The sequence below is a fragment of the Nannospalax galili genome, unplaced genomic scaffold (genome assembly GCF_000622305.1).
Source record: "Nannospalax galili isolate Female #2095 unplaced genomic scaffold, S.galili_v1.0 scaffold293, whole genome shotgun sequence".
Classification (NCBI taxonomy): Eukaryota; Metazoa; Chordata; class Mammalia; order Rodentia; family Spalacidae; genus Nannospalax; species Nannospalax galili.
Window position 1 is genome coordinate 6,218,195 of NW_008337147.1, and position 15,037 is coordinate 6,233,231.

Consider the following 15,037-nt stretch of genomic DNA (forward strand, 5'->3'; position numbering starts at 1 on the left):
TGTACTCAGGTTGTGCAATGCTGTGTTCAGAATGGGGCTTTGGATTCCCCTGGAACTGGAGTTAAGGATTGTTTGTAACCACCATGTAGGTGAATCGAATCAGGGTCCTCTGCAAGAGCAGTCAATGCTCTTAACCACTGAGCCATCTCCAGCCCCAAAATGTTTTAATTTTAAACTTGCCAAGAAAACTGCAAATCATAGAAAATATACAGGTTTAAAGCAATTATAATGACACAGATTCTATTTCCCTATACGGAGATGACAGTGATGACATCACTTGATAGACTCTTTTGGGACCACAGTTGTGTGTGCTGGCTTTTGTCCATGGTTGATTAAAGTGCCTTTTTTTCATTTTTTATTTATGTGTACATGTGAGTGTATGTGTGGATGCTTGTGAAATCCAGAAGTATTGGATCCCCTGGAGCTGCAGTAGTTGTCAGCTACCCAATGTGAGTGCTGGGAGCTGAACCTGGGTCTTCTACAAGAGCAGTACATGCTCTTAGCCACTGGGCCGTCTCTCCAGCCCCAGACTAAAGTGTCTTTATGTAGTGCCCTGATTGTGTACCTTAGAAGGGGTGAATTTAATGAATTGTTATGATGAAACCTCAATGAAAGGCACAAGAATTCAATAAAAATATATACTGTAAATAACAATAATTTTTAAATAGATTGCACCAAAATATAAGGTAAGAGTGATGAGAGAAGACACTAGCCATCAACTTCCAACCTCTGTACACATGCACATATGTGTATATGTACTTGCATATACACATGTACACACCCTCACACACATACATATGCATAGAAAAAAATAAATAAAATGAACTAAAAGTATTTTATCTGAGATAGTGATAAGTTAATGAGGATATAGGCAAAAACAAATCAATCACTGACATGCTTTATCACAATGATTTATATCCCAAGTTTCTTTCTTCATTTAGCTACCAAAGATGCCATATAATCTGTATTTCAGCTACTAAGATAGTTTCAGGAGCTGAATTAACCCACATCATTACCGCTAAGCAAGAATAAAACACCAGCATCAGGAGAGAGAAACCTTACATATAACAGCTCAATGCAAAAGTTAAAAATAGAAATTGTCTCTGCATGGTTCATACTTGCAAGTCTAGCACTTGAGAGGCCGAGGCAGGAAAAGCAGTGGGACAGAACCTCCCTCCGGCCCCCCAAAACCAATGAAGGATAGAAAATATATGTATGGGTAAAGAAAAGTTTAAAATTCTCCCTGCAAATACTGAAGCTATTTCAATAACACCAGAAATAATGTGCCCTCATCAAGAAAATGTTTTCCTAGCTGTTTGAGATGTATTATGTTAAATGGAAAAAATAGCAAATTTCAACATTCAGTTGTGAATAATGTAAAAGTGATAAAAGCCTTTGTTAATAAGATAGAAATTGGGATTAAATACAGAGTATAGGTAAATCAAATTCTCAATCAATAATATTAATATTAATTTTATTTTGAGAATAATAATCTCAAAATATTTTATTTTGGAGGAATAAGAAAGTCAATGATAGAAAATGAAATTTACTAAAGAGAATATAAAACAAGTAGAAAAATATGTAAACTAGTAAAAGGATCTCAAAAATAGAAACTGAGAAATGGCATGCTGTGGTGGTTTAAATGAAAATGTCCCCCATAGGCTCCAAGTGTTTGGACATTTTGTCCCCACATGATGTCACTGTTTTGGGAGGTTTTAGAAGGTGTGGCTATCCTGGAGGAAGCATGTCACTGGGGTGGACTTAGAGAGTTCTAAAGCTTTGTCAGATCTCTAGTCACCCTCTTGTTTCCTTTGCCTATGTGATGATGTGAGAACTTAGCTTCTGCTCCTCTTCTCCAGCCACCTCTGACACCATGCCTCCCAGCCAAGACGGACTGTAATTCCCCTGGAACTGTAAGCTCAAATAAACCCTTCCTTCTATAAGTTGCTCAGGTCAGTGTTTCTACCATAGTGACAGAAAAGTGACTAATATATATATATATATATATCACATACAATATGAAGCTTCTTCCAGTGTGTATGCAGAATTGTTAGTCAAAAAGAGAGTTAAGTTGCAAATGCTAAAAAAGATGAATTAATTTAATTTCAATTTAAAAAATCAGGTTGAAGGATGAAGCAAAATTCTGACTGATCCAAAGTGCAAAATATATTGAATATATTAAAATTAAAATCAAACCACTTATTTGAATCCATAAAGGAAACACAGTAATAATAAAATATTAATAACACCAGTAACAGCACAAATCCCTTAAAAGGGGAAGTGAAAAAACAAAAGACAAAATGAAATACCCGAAAGATTTCAGACTTGTTCTTGTGGTATATTACTTTTCTGTTGCTAGGATGACACCGTATGACCAAGGTAACTTACAGCTGTAAGATTTTATTTGCACTTACTCTTCCAGATGTGTAAGAGTCCCTCATGGTGAGGAAGCATGGCAGGAGGCACCCAGAGCAGAAAACTGAAAGCTTGCCTCTTTAAGCATGCACAGGAAGCAGAGAGACAGACCAGACATGGGATGAGACCATATGCCCGCAAATCAGCCCCAGTCCTACAGCCTGGCCGCACTTCCTAAAGGTTCCATGACCCTCCCCATATAGTGCCACCAACTTTGAGGCAAGTGTTCAAATACTTGGAGCTTACACCAGTCATGAGACATTCTCATTCAAAACACCACAGGTAGATATTGAACATATAATACAAACAGTAAAAAATATCAATGAGTGCTCTGATTTATGAAGCAAAAATAAAAACAAGGTTTTTCTTTATGTAGTTGTATAAATAGATATCACAAAATGACACATATATTCAAGGCTCAAGAACATGATTATTTTTTTTAATTCTTAAGGAAAGATGTATGTTCTTTATCATCATGAGATGAAGATAACTAGTTTTTAAAAAATAGTAAAATATGTGAATGTTATCAAAATCATAAAATGAGTCCAATAGATCAACTATAGTCAGCAGGAAAATTACTATTATTATTATTTTTGGTCTTTTCGAGCCAGGATCTCTCTGTAGCCCCAGCTGGCCTGGAACTCATTGTATAGTCCAGTCTGGTCTTGAACTCACAGAGACCCACCTGCCTCTGCCTCCTGAGTGCTGGGACTAAAGGCGTGAACCACCATGCCCGGCACTATGGACGGTTTTATTTATATTTCAGATGTACTTCTGGGGTCAGCAAAATTCACATTGCATTTATTGTCATCACTGTTCACAAATTGTTAGCCAAAGTAGTGGAAAATGGAAATAGATTGATTTTAAAGTAACCTTAAAAGAACAATTGAAATATTTAAATAGTTAGAAATTTAAGTAAGCCTGTTAATCAGGGAATAAAACTACCTTGACAAACCTAGTTTTAACACATATTTGAAGCATTATGTTTTAAAAAGTACAATATAAAAAGAAAACATGAAATACAAATTAAAAGTAACACGTCAATTTAAAGAATAAATAACATCTTAAACTTTTTAAAGTCATATAATACAATATATAAAACAAACTCTACTGAAAAATAACACATACAATATTTCTACATGAATCCATGTGTATAGCTGAGAACCCCATAACAAGAAACAGTCCCAGACAGGAGAAAACTTCCTCTGAGTTGTTGGCCTGGGTAGTCCAAGAGGACTCCCAAAATTACACAAGCTATTGGCGCAGTGCTTGATTGCCTCCCAGAACTTGATGGTAAGACCCTATTGCTGAAGACAGGGCATACTTTGGACCCAGGACTTGGAAGAACTTTGCTGGAAATGACCTGGAAGCTACCTCCCCTGAAGGCTAGCTCTCATAGCTTTGGAGAACTCTATGCAAGCTGTTAATGGAGAATATCAATTGATGATCCAACCCCAACCTCAAGGCCTAAAAACCACATCAATTACCAGAACAAGAAATGACATTGGTATAGTAATGGCACTTTTATCTTGTGGCCAATCAACAGCTACCTAATTGAACTTAAAGCCCACTCAGTGGGAGGAAACTCAAGTGTGGTACTATAAACATAACCAAATATATATGGCTGGAGAGATCATAGATCATAGAGAAAACCCCAAAATTGTCACATCCCTAGACTAATGTAATTTCTTGCTATGTGCAAAAGATATATCTTATACTTACAGACAAATATCCCAGTTACCACTTATCAAAGAAGCTTATTTTGCGTCAGTCAGAGACTATTAACAAGTACCACAACTGGTCACACACAGACATTGTCTGTGAATTGTTCAGGCCTAGTTGACACATCTACAATGCAACCTTTACACCTAAGGCACATGGAACATAGAACAGGGGTAATGAAAATGACACTAATGAATCAATTCTCATTAATGAAGATCCCTTATGCAACACAGGGATAGGAACACAAAAGATCATAAATGGCCAAAACTCAGAGACTAAGAGTCTGCAGAGTGTGGGTCCTTGGACAAGACTCCTATATTAAAATCTACCCACCCAGGACTTAAGGGACTGTTGCAGAATAGGGACCGGAAAGAATGTAAGAGCCAGGGAGGAGGTACATGATCATACAGAAATAGTCCGACATGTGCCTGGGATCCTTCTTATACAACCCTACAGCAATGGTGTCAGCATGCACAAGACCAGTGCAAACTTAAGAAGACAAAAACCTAGCACAGAACTGTGGCAAACAACAGAACATCTGGAGACACTAACTTTACATGATAGGCTTTAACACACATGACAGAATTATGAACTCCAGTGAGGGACCAAAGGGGAATGGGTATAAAGATGATTTTCTGTATGAAATACACAAAAACTCAATAAAAATTTTTAAAAAACAAAAGCTATGAAAAAATTAGCACAAATTACATGTTATGTCTGCGATTTCTGTAAATAAATTTGAAGATGATAATATAGCCCTCCATGCATATACTCTTATTATGGTATATTTCACATCATTACCCATAAGCTGTGTCATGATGAAAAATTTGATATACTTGATTACATAAATTTGTAAGATGTATATCATTGAGAAGACCACACATGAAAGATAGCTAAAAAGAAATTCTTTAAAGATTATGACTCTTTATAAAGGAAACTATTAAAACAGAAAATCAAAATAAAAGAAAACAAAATAAAGAAAATCTTTGCCAACATGAATTGTAACTAAAGAAATGATGGGGGCGCCTCATTTTGAGCTCACCTGTAATCAATGCCAATCACTTAGCCAGCAGACACTTCACAACTCATATAAATGAAAAAAATAGGTATTCTCCTTTAAAACTTATTCCACAAAATAGGATGAATCAACAACTAATACAAGATACATGAATATTAAGAGGCACATAAGAAACGCATCAAGAAGATGAATGAAACTGCAAAGGGGATTCAACAATTCTCAAGAAATAGATCAAAGTTTTAAAACTGAAGGAAATCAATGAAATACAAGAGAAAAGGGTGAGACAAAATACAAAAGTGTGAAAAATAATTCATGATGTGATCAAAATAGTCAACAGAGATAGAAATAGTAAAATGAATCAATGAGAAAACTTCCAAACTTAAAACTTCTATCAATGAAATATAAAATGCAAACTTGTGAACTTTGACATCAGAGTAGACAAAGAAGAAATCATTTCTTTTATTCTTTCTTCACTTCTTTTATTCCTGTATTTTTTTCTTTTGAGATTAATGGTCATTGCTATAAATATATGGATACTCAAGATGCTTATTGTTTTGAAATTGAGGTTTTTGAGTCTCTCTCTCTCTCTCCCGAGAGAGAGAGAGGGGGGGGTGTTTGAGCACTTTTAAGGTACTCTTTGGTTGCTTTTTCCCATGTAGAAAGGACCCGTAGGTTTATTTATGCCTGTGGCTTTCTTATCTTAAATGTATACCTCCCTAATTCATGTGCGTACATTGCTTTTGAACAACTTCTATTTTCTATTGTCTGGGCTTTAATTCATCATTTAAAACACGAATTACATGATCACATCAACTTCAGGGGAGTCTGGAAAACATTTAGCTCTGTGCATTAAAAGTAGAGAAAACAATTTTGTTATAAGAATTCTGCCCAGGATGGCCTTCTTATAACTGACCCTTTTTACTTTTGTTTCCTTATAAAGACTATTTGTCCAAAGAAACAACCCAAAATCCCCAAAGCTAATATATCCTATTCAGAGTCTAGGATCCTCGAGTATGTGAATCTTTTCTTTATGTTAAATATTTTAATTTCATTTTGTTGAATTTTTGTGCATTTTATGCAAAATATCTCAAACTCTCTTACTTGTCTTCGTAGCCCTGTCCTCACCGGCATGCTCCCATTGCTCCCACACTTGAACCCATATACTCTGTCATTTGTGTTAAGGCTCAATGTGTCAAGTCAGTGTCACCAGACACTCTCCTGTGCAAGTCCATCCACTGAGGTCCAGTCAGCTTATCTAGAGTCTCTTGTTTTAGGAAAATCACCTCTTCCTCACCCATCAGTAATCATCTGCCAATGTTTCCTCAGCTAAGATTGAAGTATGCTGTTCTGTTCCCCAGTTCTATGCTGGGGTTTTGTCTCCCGAGTTTGCATTGGACTTTTGTATGCTGACACCATTGTCATAGAAAGATATGAGTGGGTCCCAAGAGCTTGTCATATAATATAAGAGTCCTGTCCGTGTACTAGCAATGATGTGCATCTTTTTTTGAATTTATATTTCAAAAATATTTTATTAGCATTGCTTTCTTTAAGAAGTATTAAGATTCCATTGAAAGATTTTGTGTGGGTGGAGAATTTGGAAAGGGCACGAGTAGCATATTCACATCATAGGAATAGTGACAAATTTCACATTATTGGTGAAGCTTGATAGTATATTTTATAAGTAAAAAGTATCAAAAATGATAGTAGACATAAGAATTCAAATTTGGGGCTGGAAAGGTGGTTAAGGACCATCGGTTCAGCAGTTAAGAACACTGGCTGTTCTTGAAGAAGACTCAGGTTCATATCCCAGTACTCACGTGGCAGCTAGCAACAGTCCTTAACTCCAGTTCCAGGGGATCTGACACCCTTTTCTGTCCTCCACAGGTATTGCACAACATGGGTGTGCTTACACATATTGCAGACAATACACGCATACACAAAAAATAAAAATAATGAATAAAAGTATTTTTTAAAAGAATTCAAATTTATATTCTAAAATATAATTATATATTCTTAGTTTAAGAATTATATTAGGTTAGTTATACAGTACTTTCTGTTTCTTATTTTTAACTTCCCAGAATGTGATTTTTATCTCCAGAAGTTCAGTAGGGCATGGGTATAGGCATACTGGGGCTGTGGAAGAGCAATAGAAAAATAATGGAAAATCTCTTGGTTCCTGGAAATTGGAGAGATCCAACATTAAGGCCCAGATACTCAGAACCACACATGGAGTGAAGACCACAATTGACCCTCAGGGGAGGTGGGAAGTCCATTCCAGAGAATCAGTTTTCCCAAGACCAGAATCTTCAAATAACAGAGGCCTCACTTGTTCCCAGCATAACAGGCAAAACCTCTGGCATTCACAACCTGGGGCATCAGGAGAGTGGGTTGTGATGAATATAGTCAGAGAAATCTGAGTTGTGGTCCCCTCCCATGAGCCAGAAGCTCTGGTCTCTGTCTGAAAACTGGAGATGTGGTCTCTTCCCATGGGTCAGAGTTGTGGTCCCCTCCTGTGAGCTGGAGCTATGTTCCCATCTGTGAGCTGGAGCTGAAGTATGTGCATCTTATCATATGTGGATGCATTAACTCAACACAAGTTATGCATGAATACACTTTTCTACTGAATGCACAAGAGTGGCTGCGCAGAGCCAGAATATCCACTCTTTACTTACCATTGCTCTAATTTGGAAATAGGGGGAAATGGAAAAGTTATGAAAACATGTCAGTCTAGTGTTAAAAGGTCCTTCATCCAGGTATGGTGGCATAATCCTTTAATCCCAGAACTTGGAAGCAGAGACAGGAGGCTATCAGTAAGAATGAAGCCAGCATGGTCTACACAACAAATTTAAGGCCAGTTGGGGCTACAGAAAATCATTGCCTCAAACAAATAAACAAACAAACAAATGTCCTTCAGCTTTGACAATAGTGTTTCCCCAAGGAAGCTAAGTGCTCTTCTGTCCATTCCTTTTTGCTTTCATCTTGAAAGGTCCTGTTCCACGACCACCTCAGAAGTAGATGCGGGGTAACATGACCTCCACTGTGACTACACTGCTTTTATACTTCATTTCTTTTCACAAGGTTTAGGGTCTATATATTTTTTGAGGTTTCAAACACAGATTGTTATTTCTGTCTATATATGATTCTTTGACAGACACACCACTTCCATTAAAATCATTCTCCTAAATCTATTTGTCAGATACATGTTTCTATAGACACCTTTCAAGTTTTTTAAAGCATCAGTGCCAACCATGACTGACTTCTTGATTTCCCCTTGCTCTGGGTTCTGCTCTGAAGTATAAGTGAACCACACAAGGTTCTTGGCAAGAAAGGGTCTGGGAGATTTGGCTGGTATACTTAATTTGATCTTTGCCATAGGCTGAGCCTTAATGATTTTCTTGCTTCAAGTTTTCTTCAGTTTTATTCCTTATTATGTAAATTTCTAAAATAGCTATCTTTCTAAACTTTTGTGTATCCAGATGTTTAGAATTTCTTTTGCTCATTACATCCTTTACTGGGCTGGTCTCTTTCTAATAATATCTTATTAAAGGCAGAATGTAAATGGCTATTAATAATCTTTTTCCATCCACTTTCTCTGGGACTACAAATTCAGCAAACATTTAGTACTTGAAAATACTAATTCATCTTTCTCTTTCTGTCAACATTTCACAGCAGTATAATCTTATCATCAAAATATATTATTCCCTTCATCACGTAGTGTCCACTCAGAGATCTCTCTTTTATCTCCTCTTTGGTCTGCTCTGCTGAAAGTGACACATCTACCAGGACTTGAAAAGTGGGCCTACCAAAGAATTCACTGCCAGCCTTCTCTTAAGATTCCTTTAAAGTATTCATCAATCATCAGAGCTTTAAATATGTTTGATATAATGCTAAATATAAAATTATGATGTTAACCCTAGCTTTTCAATTAATGTAATCTTATTTAAACGTGGTACATTTGGATTTTTCACATCATATGTAAACACATACTTAGTTATATGCTACATATATACACATGTACTTTCAAATATGCGGATCAAGCAAACATGTAACTGAAAAATTGTATATGTGTATTTGTTCTTGCCATCTTGCCCTTAAAATATAAAAGAAATGATAACAGTTATTAATATGTCCAATCTTATATTCTCAGAACTTCTGTATTATATAGGCACACAGTAAGTATTTGTTGACTGGATGATTGGCATACTGTACATTAATGAAATTTCATTGTACTAGAAGGGTGCTCTTTCCAAATTCTAGTGTCTGATATGTATTTTAGGAGAAATTGATAGACCAACACACAGTATTTTCTGCTCTCTTCTAGATCCCAATTCTCTGGCTGGCCAGAATGGCCCAGATCATGCTCTCATAGGAGGGATAGTGGCTGTGGTTGTGTTCGTCACACTGTGTTCCATATTCCTGCTTGGTCGCTATCTGGCAAGACATAAAGGTAGGTTATAGTTGAACAGAGCATTTAGTTTTGGTGAAAACATTCCAAGAATAATTTCATTTAGAAATCTACAGATGTGTATGTTTATCTCGAGAGTGAGGCGGGGATACAGAAAGAAAACAGGATGAGACCTAGAACCAATGATTACAGAGAATAGTTGATGTTTATTTTAAATGGTTTAATATTTATTTTCCTAAATCCATTTTAAAGGAAATTTATGCCACCATTACCACTGAAAATTATTTATTACATATTTCTATAGACCGAAAACCCAAATCATCCACCAATTATTTATACTTGGATTTCAATCCTAGAGATAAATTACAATTTTTCTTTTTTTTTTTCACCTGAGCCATTGATTCATCCTAGGAGCGTTGGCTATTGACTAGACATTACTTCACTACACCAATCCAATTCTGAGTTAAAAACTGAATAAGAACAACAAATAGAACAAAGGTTGCAATGTATCTGTAGGAATAAAATCCAACTATAAGTATTTGATTGAGGATTTTTTGGAAGTTTATGGAAATACATGTTCCCCTAGTAGTGAGGAAACTGATTATTTTACTGTAGTCTAATTTGTACAGTATTGACAAGGCTCAGTTTTAAGTTTCATTCCTGTTTCTAATTAACTGGGTCATAGTGTCACTTGAAGTACATTCCTCGAAAGCTAAAAGGAAAAGCAGAATTTAGAGTTTTGAGTTATGTGGTTTATTACTTCTCAGAATACATTCCAACATGTGAGAATTCAGATAAAAGTTGCTTCTAAACACATGCAACTTTAACACTGGTTGCTTCTCAAGGTTCCCAGAACTAACATCGTTTTCTTCACTTATTCACAGGAACATATTTAACAAATGAAGCTAAAGGCGCTGAAGATGCACCAGATGCTGACACAGCCATTATCAATGCTGAAGGCAGTCAAGTCAATGCTGAAGAGAAAAAAGAGTATTTTATTTAAATTCAGGTCACAGCTCTGATTTTTACTTACCAGGCTGACTGCTGGAGAAAACTGGCTATCATCTTTCAGAAATCATTCCTGCCATCTTCTACTACTTTTATTAATATCCATGCTGTACTGCTATCAGTAGCCAGTGTATACCAACAACTAGCAGTCGAAAGCATCATTCTTTAATTACTGTACCATCCGTAATGCAGGACATTTCTTATTGCCTAAATTTCGCACCATTGCTCTTTTAACATACAGTGCTTGAATATACAGCCTTAACAATGTTAATCATCTCACCGGATCATGATATTGAGTTGTTTTTATACATTGAAAGAAATGTATACAGAGCCCTTCCCCCACATTTCTTTTCCTTTAAATCATAGACTTTATTGGTTTGCCATTAGACAGCTTTCACAAGTCACAGGATTAGGTAATGACCTAATGTGCTTAAGTTTAATGGAGGATTAGAGGTTTACAAACAATGTTTTCTACCTGTCTATCTACAAAGACAACATGTTTTGGAAACATATGCCCTAGAAAACACAAACTGAAAACACTGTAGTGTAGTTTCTGGAATGTTTGAGATTATACTGGTAATACTGTATCAAATCGCTATTTAGAAATGTAGTATTTGATACAGAGCCATGTGTATGGATTCTAATCATGACATGCCACCTTATATTATGATATAGATACTACCATTAGGTTATTGTAGCTTCATTTGCCAATAAATTATTACAAACATTTAACTATTTTGGGAATCATAAAGATTTCATTCATGTCTCTATTTGATTCTATAATTTATTTGCTCCATAAAGATTCACCTGCCTAAACAAAACTGAAGTAGGGCACAATTTTGAGACATTTTAGTATCTGTATATAGTGCATATAATAAATCCAATTAAACATTATTTGATACATATTTAACTTTTTTGGCTGTAGGCTATTCAGTCATAAGTATGCATTTTCTAATGTCCATTATATCCCTTTAGATATTACTTAAACCGATATTATAAGTAGATAACATGTATTAGTATTTTTGTCTGTATGTCCTAGCACTGTCAACAACAAATTTTTCTAGTTCCTGTTAATTTTTATTTGTTATACAATGGAAGCACAATGTTATAAGGAAAGGTATTTTAAGCTAACAACCAGTGCACAGCCTCAGGTTTTAAATCACAACCACAGTTGAATAATAACCTAAAAACAAACTCTTCATTTGTTAAATACTTACAAACTTTAATTTAGCAGTTCCAGAGCTGCTTACCTATGTTGATTTGCCAAAAAATGTTTAGGATATGTTTTCTGTATAAATGAACTAATTCTTTATATTAAATTCCTGTCTATGCATTCTGTGAGGTACAAACTTATGAAACAGTGAGTGATAGAGAATTCCTGCCATGCTTTTAACTCCAAGGTGAAAGTCTCTTTCTCTGGATTATTTTGAAATTTTGGTGTATTTAACTATTATGAAATGCTGTATTCTAAATATGACACAGAGTCAACCTAAAGTCTTATTTCTTCTAGTGAGATATAATATTGCTAGAATAGTTTTCATTAAATCTATTATAAGCTAAAGCATAAAAATCCAGTTAGATTAAAAATTATTTTCCCATTTATGAGCACTGCACCTTTAAGAAGAAAACAAATGACAATATGGTAAGCTGTCTTTGTGATGTCTGACAGCGTGGTGACCTCAAGTTGTAAAAATATCTTGAAATTTTTCGGGGGGAAATGAGAATGGTTGAGTACAACATCATGTATTAATATCAAATGATAGACAAGGGTGCTGTATCTTAAATTATTTATCAGAAAATTATCAATCCTTTAAGGACAATGTTAGAATCTTCCAGTTTTTTTAATTGTTGAAGCATTTATCTTGTTGATTTCTTACAAAAGAAAAAGGACGATGTCAGTCAAGCAGCACTTTTTCAAAATATACAGAACATAAATAATATGATGTGGTTGAGTGTTAACATAATAAATCATATACAGTATGATATTTTAAGGAAATAAGTCTGCATTGATGTGATTGCATGCTTGTTTTTACAATTCACTCCATACCATCTGTGGAAAAATGCAATAATATGTTAATATAGTATGGTAGTTTGAGAGAATCAGGTAGGTGCCTCTAGACACATTGAAACTAGAATAGGTTAATAAACTGCTCATACCTTTCAATGCATAATCTTTATGAAGACTCCACGAAGCGAAATTCATCCTGTTAGTACAAAACGGAAAGGTTCTTATTGCTGAAGTAGGTTGTATAACTGCATCAAAAATTACTATTTAAAGCCTAATTCCAGGATGCACTTACAAAATTGCTACTCTTCATTGATGCTGTATTTACATCCTTCTTCATTTCATCTATATTCTACTTGGCTCCAACTGCTAAAATTGTTCCCTAAACAACCCAATCATCATTTATAGCACTGTAAAATTAGAAATCCAAAACTGTTTGTATTTCAAGACTTTTGACTCTTTTAACCCCTCAGAGTAGTATACAATCTCATAAGAACTCATAAAAAAATTACTGGCAGATAGAAATCTGTGGGCTCTCATCAAATGGCTTCTAGTTGAACATGCCTCTATTTGAACTAAATGTAATTTCTGTAACAGAAAAAAATAGTGGTAGAATTGCACTTTAAACTTATTTGATTTTAACTAAAAGAAAAACAAGTAACAAAAATTCTGGACACTCTCTATTCCAGATAATCAGAAAAAAAGATTTCTAAATGGAACACACGTCAATTTGGAAGTCTGAAATATGCACGCCTGCATGCACATGAAGGCATTTTCTGTCTCTGCTAAGTGAGCACAGTAGGTAGGGGACTTGGTGGAAAGAGTGCACACACACACACACAGACACACACACAGACACACACAAAACCTCAAAGAATATGGAGTACCATTCTTTTCCAAAAGAAGCTCTACTCTGCCAGTTAAATGTTTACAGTGTAAATTGATTGTCCTCCATCAAAAATATCTAAGCAACATTCTTCTTTTCCTCTTCTCCATTTTTGAATGTCCTAGGAAGAATGGTGATCGAAAATAGAAAGAAGAAAAGTTTATGAATGCAAGAGTAAAGACAAAAAGGCCCAGTGGAATAGTGGTGTGTATGTGTGTCTGTGTGTGTGTCTGTGTGTGTCTGTGTGTGTAAGAGAAGAAGAGATATTGAAAGGGACACATAAAAAGAAATTCCAACTTGTTTTCTTTTACCAGAAATTTCAAGAAGCAATTTAAAGAACCTAATATTGAAATTTAATCTAGAAACTGGATGAGCTCATATTTATTCAAGATGCTTAGTCTTTCATAAAAACTCTACAATTAAAAATAACAAATAGAGAAAGAAAACCAACTTTCCTGATTATGGCAAAGAAACTAACACCTCATTTATTTTATTTTTTGTAAAAATATAAATATTTCAATTAAAAAACAGGCTTACTTGTAATTATGTACTCATGACTGTAACAACATTGAGATTCCACATAGGCACGTGTACAGCAACTCTTTGACAGTGATGGCTCTTCCATGTAACATAGCAGTTATCGTGTAATTTAGTGCCACTTATTGCAAAGTGTTACCAATGGGGACTCAAAAATGCTTTTCCTTCCTTGCCCCTTTGTACATAAGTATAATTTAATAGACTAAAAATATAAAATTCCACATCGTTTTTTAAAACTGTGGAAAAAGTGCAAATCTTCATAACTCCCTGCAACTTTCCCTTGGTATTTATAGTTACTGGAGCCTTCTGAAATGCCCAATACTGTATTGCAAATGGTAATATGTGATGAATACCCAAAATGAAATGTTTCACCAGTAATCACAGCTGGAATAAGTGAAAGACCTAATAAATATTATTGATGAGTAATGCTTTTTGTTAAGTGGCACAAAGTACACACTAAAAACTATGCAAAATATAGGTAACTACAGTGTATGTACATGTAAGTATCTTGTACTAGCTGTGTATGGATGTTGGAAACCCATGTAATTATAATATGCATTTTGAATACTGGGAAAGAGGAAAACTTAGTGTAGATAATATAATTTGTTTTGAAATATACATTGGCAATATTGAAATGTAATCAGTGCAATATCTGTCATTCTATTGCTGGATACTTAATGCAAAGGGATTTAAGAATCTTAAACAAGATCCAAGAGTTTTCTAATCTTCATATCTAACATAGTAAAGCACTAGCAACAAGTTACATTTTTTCTTATTTAAATATGGAGATAATTGAATAAAATTATTTGTTTTAGTATTTACCATTACTCTAGAGAGAAATAACTTGAGTTTTAAACTTTGGTGCATATCTAATTGAATTTGACATTCTTAAATTTTTCTTTGAAATGTCTGTGCTTTAATAGATTGATGTGCTTTGATTATAAGTTCTTGCAAAGAACATGAGTACATTTAATACTTAAAGACACTTACATTTTAATGTTTTTTTTTTCTCTCTTCTATACTTTCCTTTATCTCCCTGTT

At 34.8% G+C, this 15,037-nt stretch overlaps 1 protein-coding gene across 2 annotated transcripts in view; it reads left to right on the forward strand.

The window, feature by feature from the left end:
- The window catches only part of Cadm2 (cell adhesion molecule 2), a 1,155,779-nt gene extending 1,143,219 nt beyond the window's left edge, over positions 1 to 12,560 (forward strand). The window contains exons 9-10 of one of the 2 annotated variants that reach the window (XM_008832226.2): positions 9,477 to 9,602; positions 10,445 to 12,560. In XM_008832226.2, coding sequence (XP_008830448.1) covers positions 9,477 to 9,602; positions 10,445 to 10,563 — 245 coding nt within the window. In that variant the 3' untranslated portion in view covers positions 10,564 to 12,560. The remainder of the gene's footprint in view (positions 1 to 9,476; positions 9,603 to 10,444) is intronic. The other variant, XM_008832227.1, reaches the window with a different exon arrangement.
- Positions 12,561 to 15,037: the final 2,477 nt, after the last annotated feature.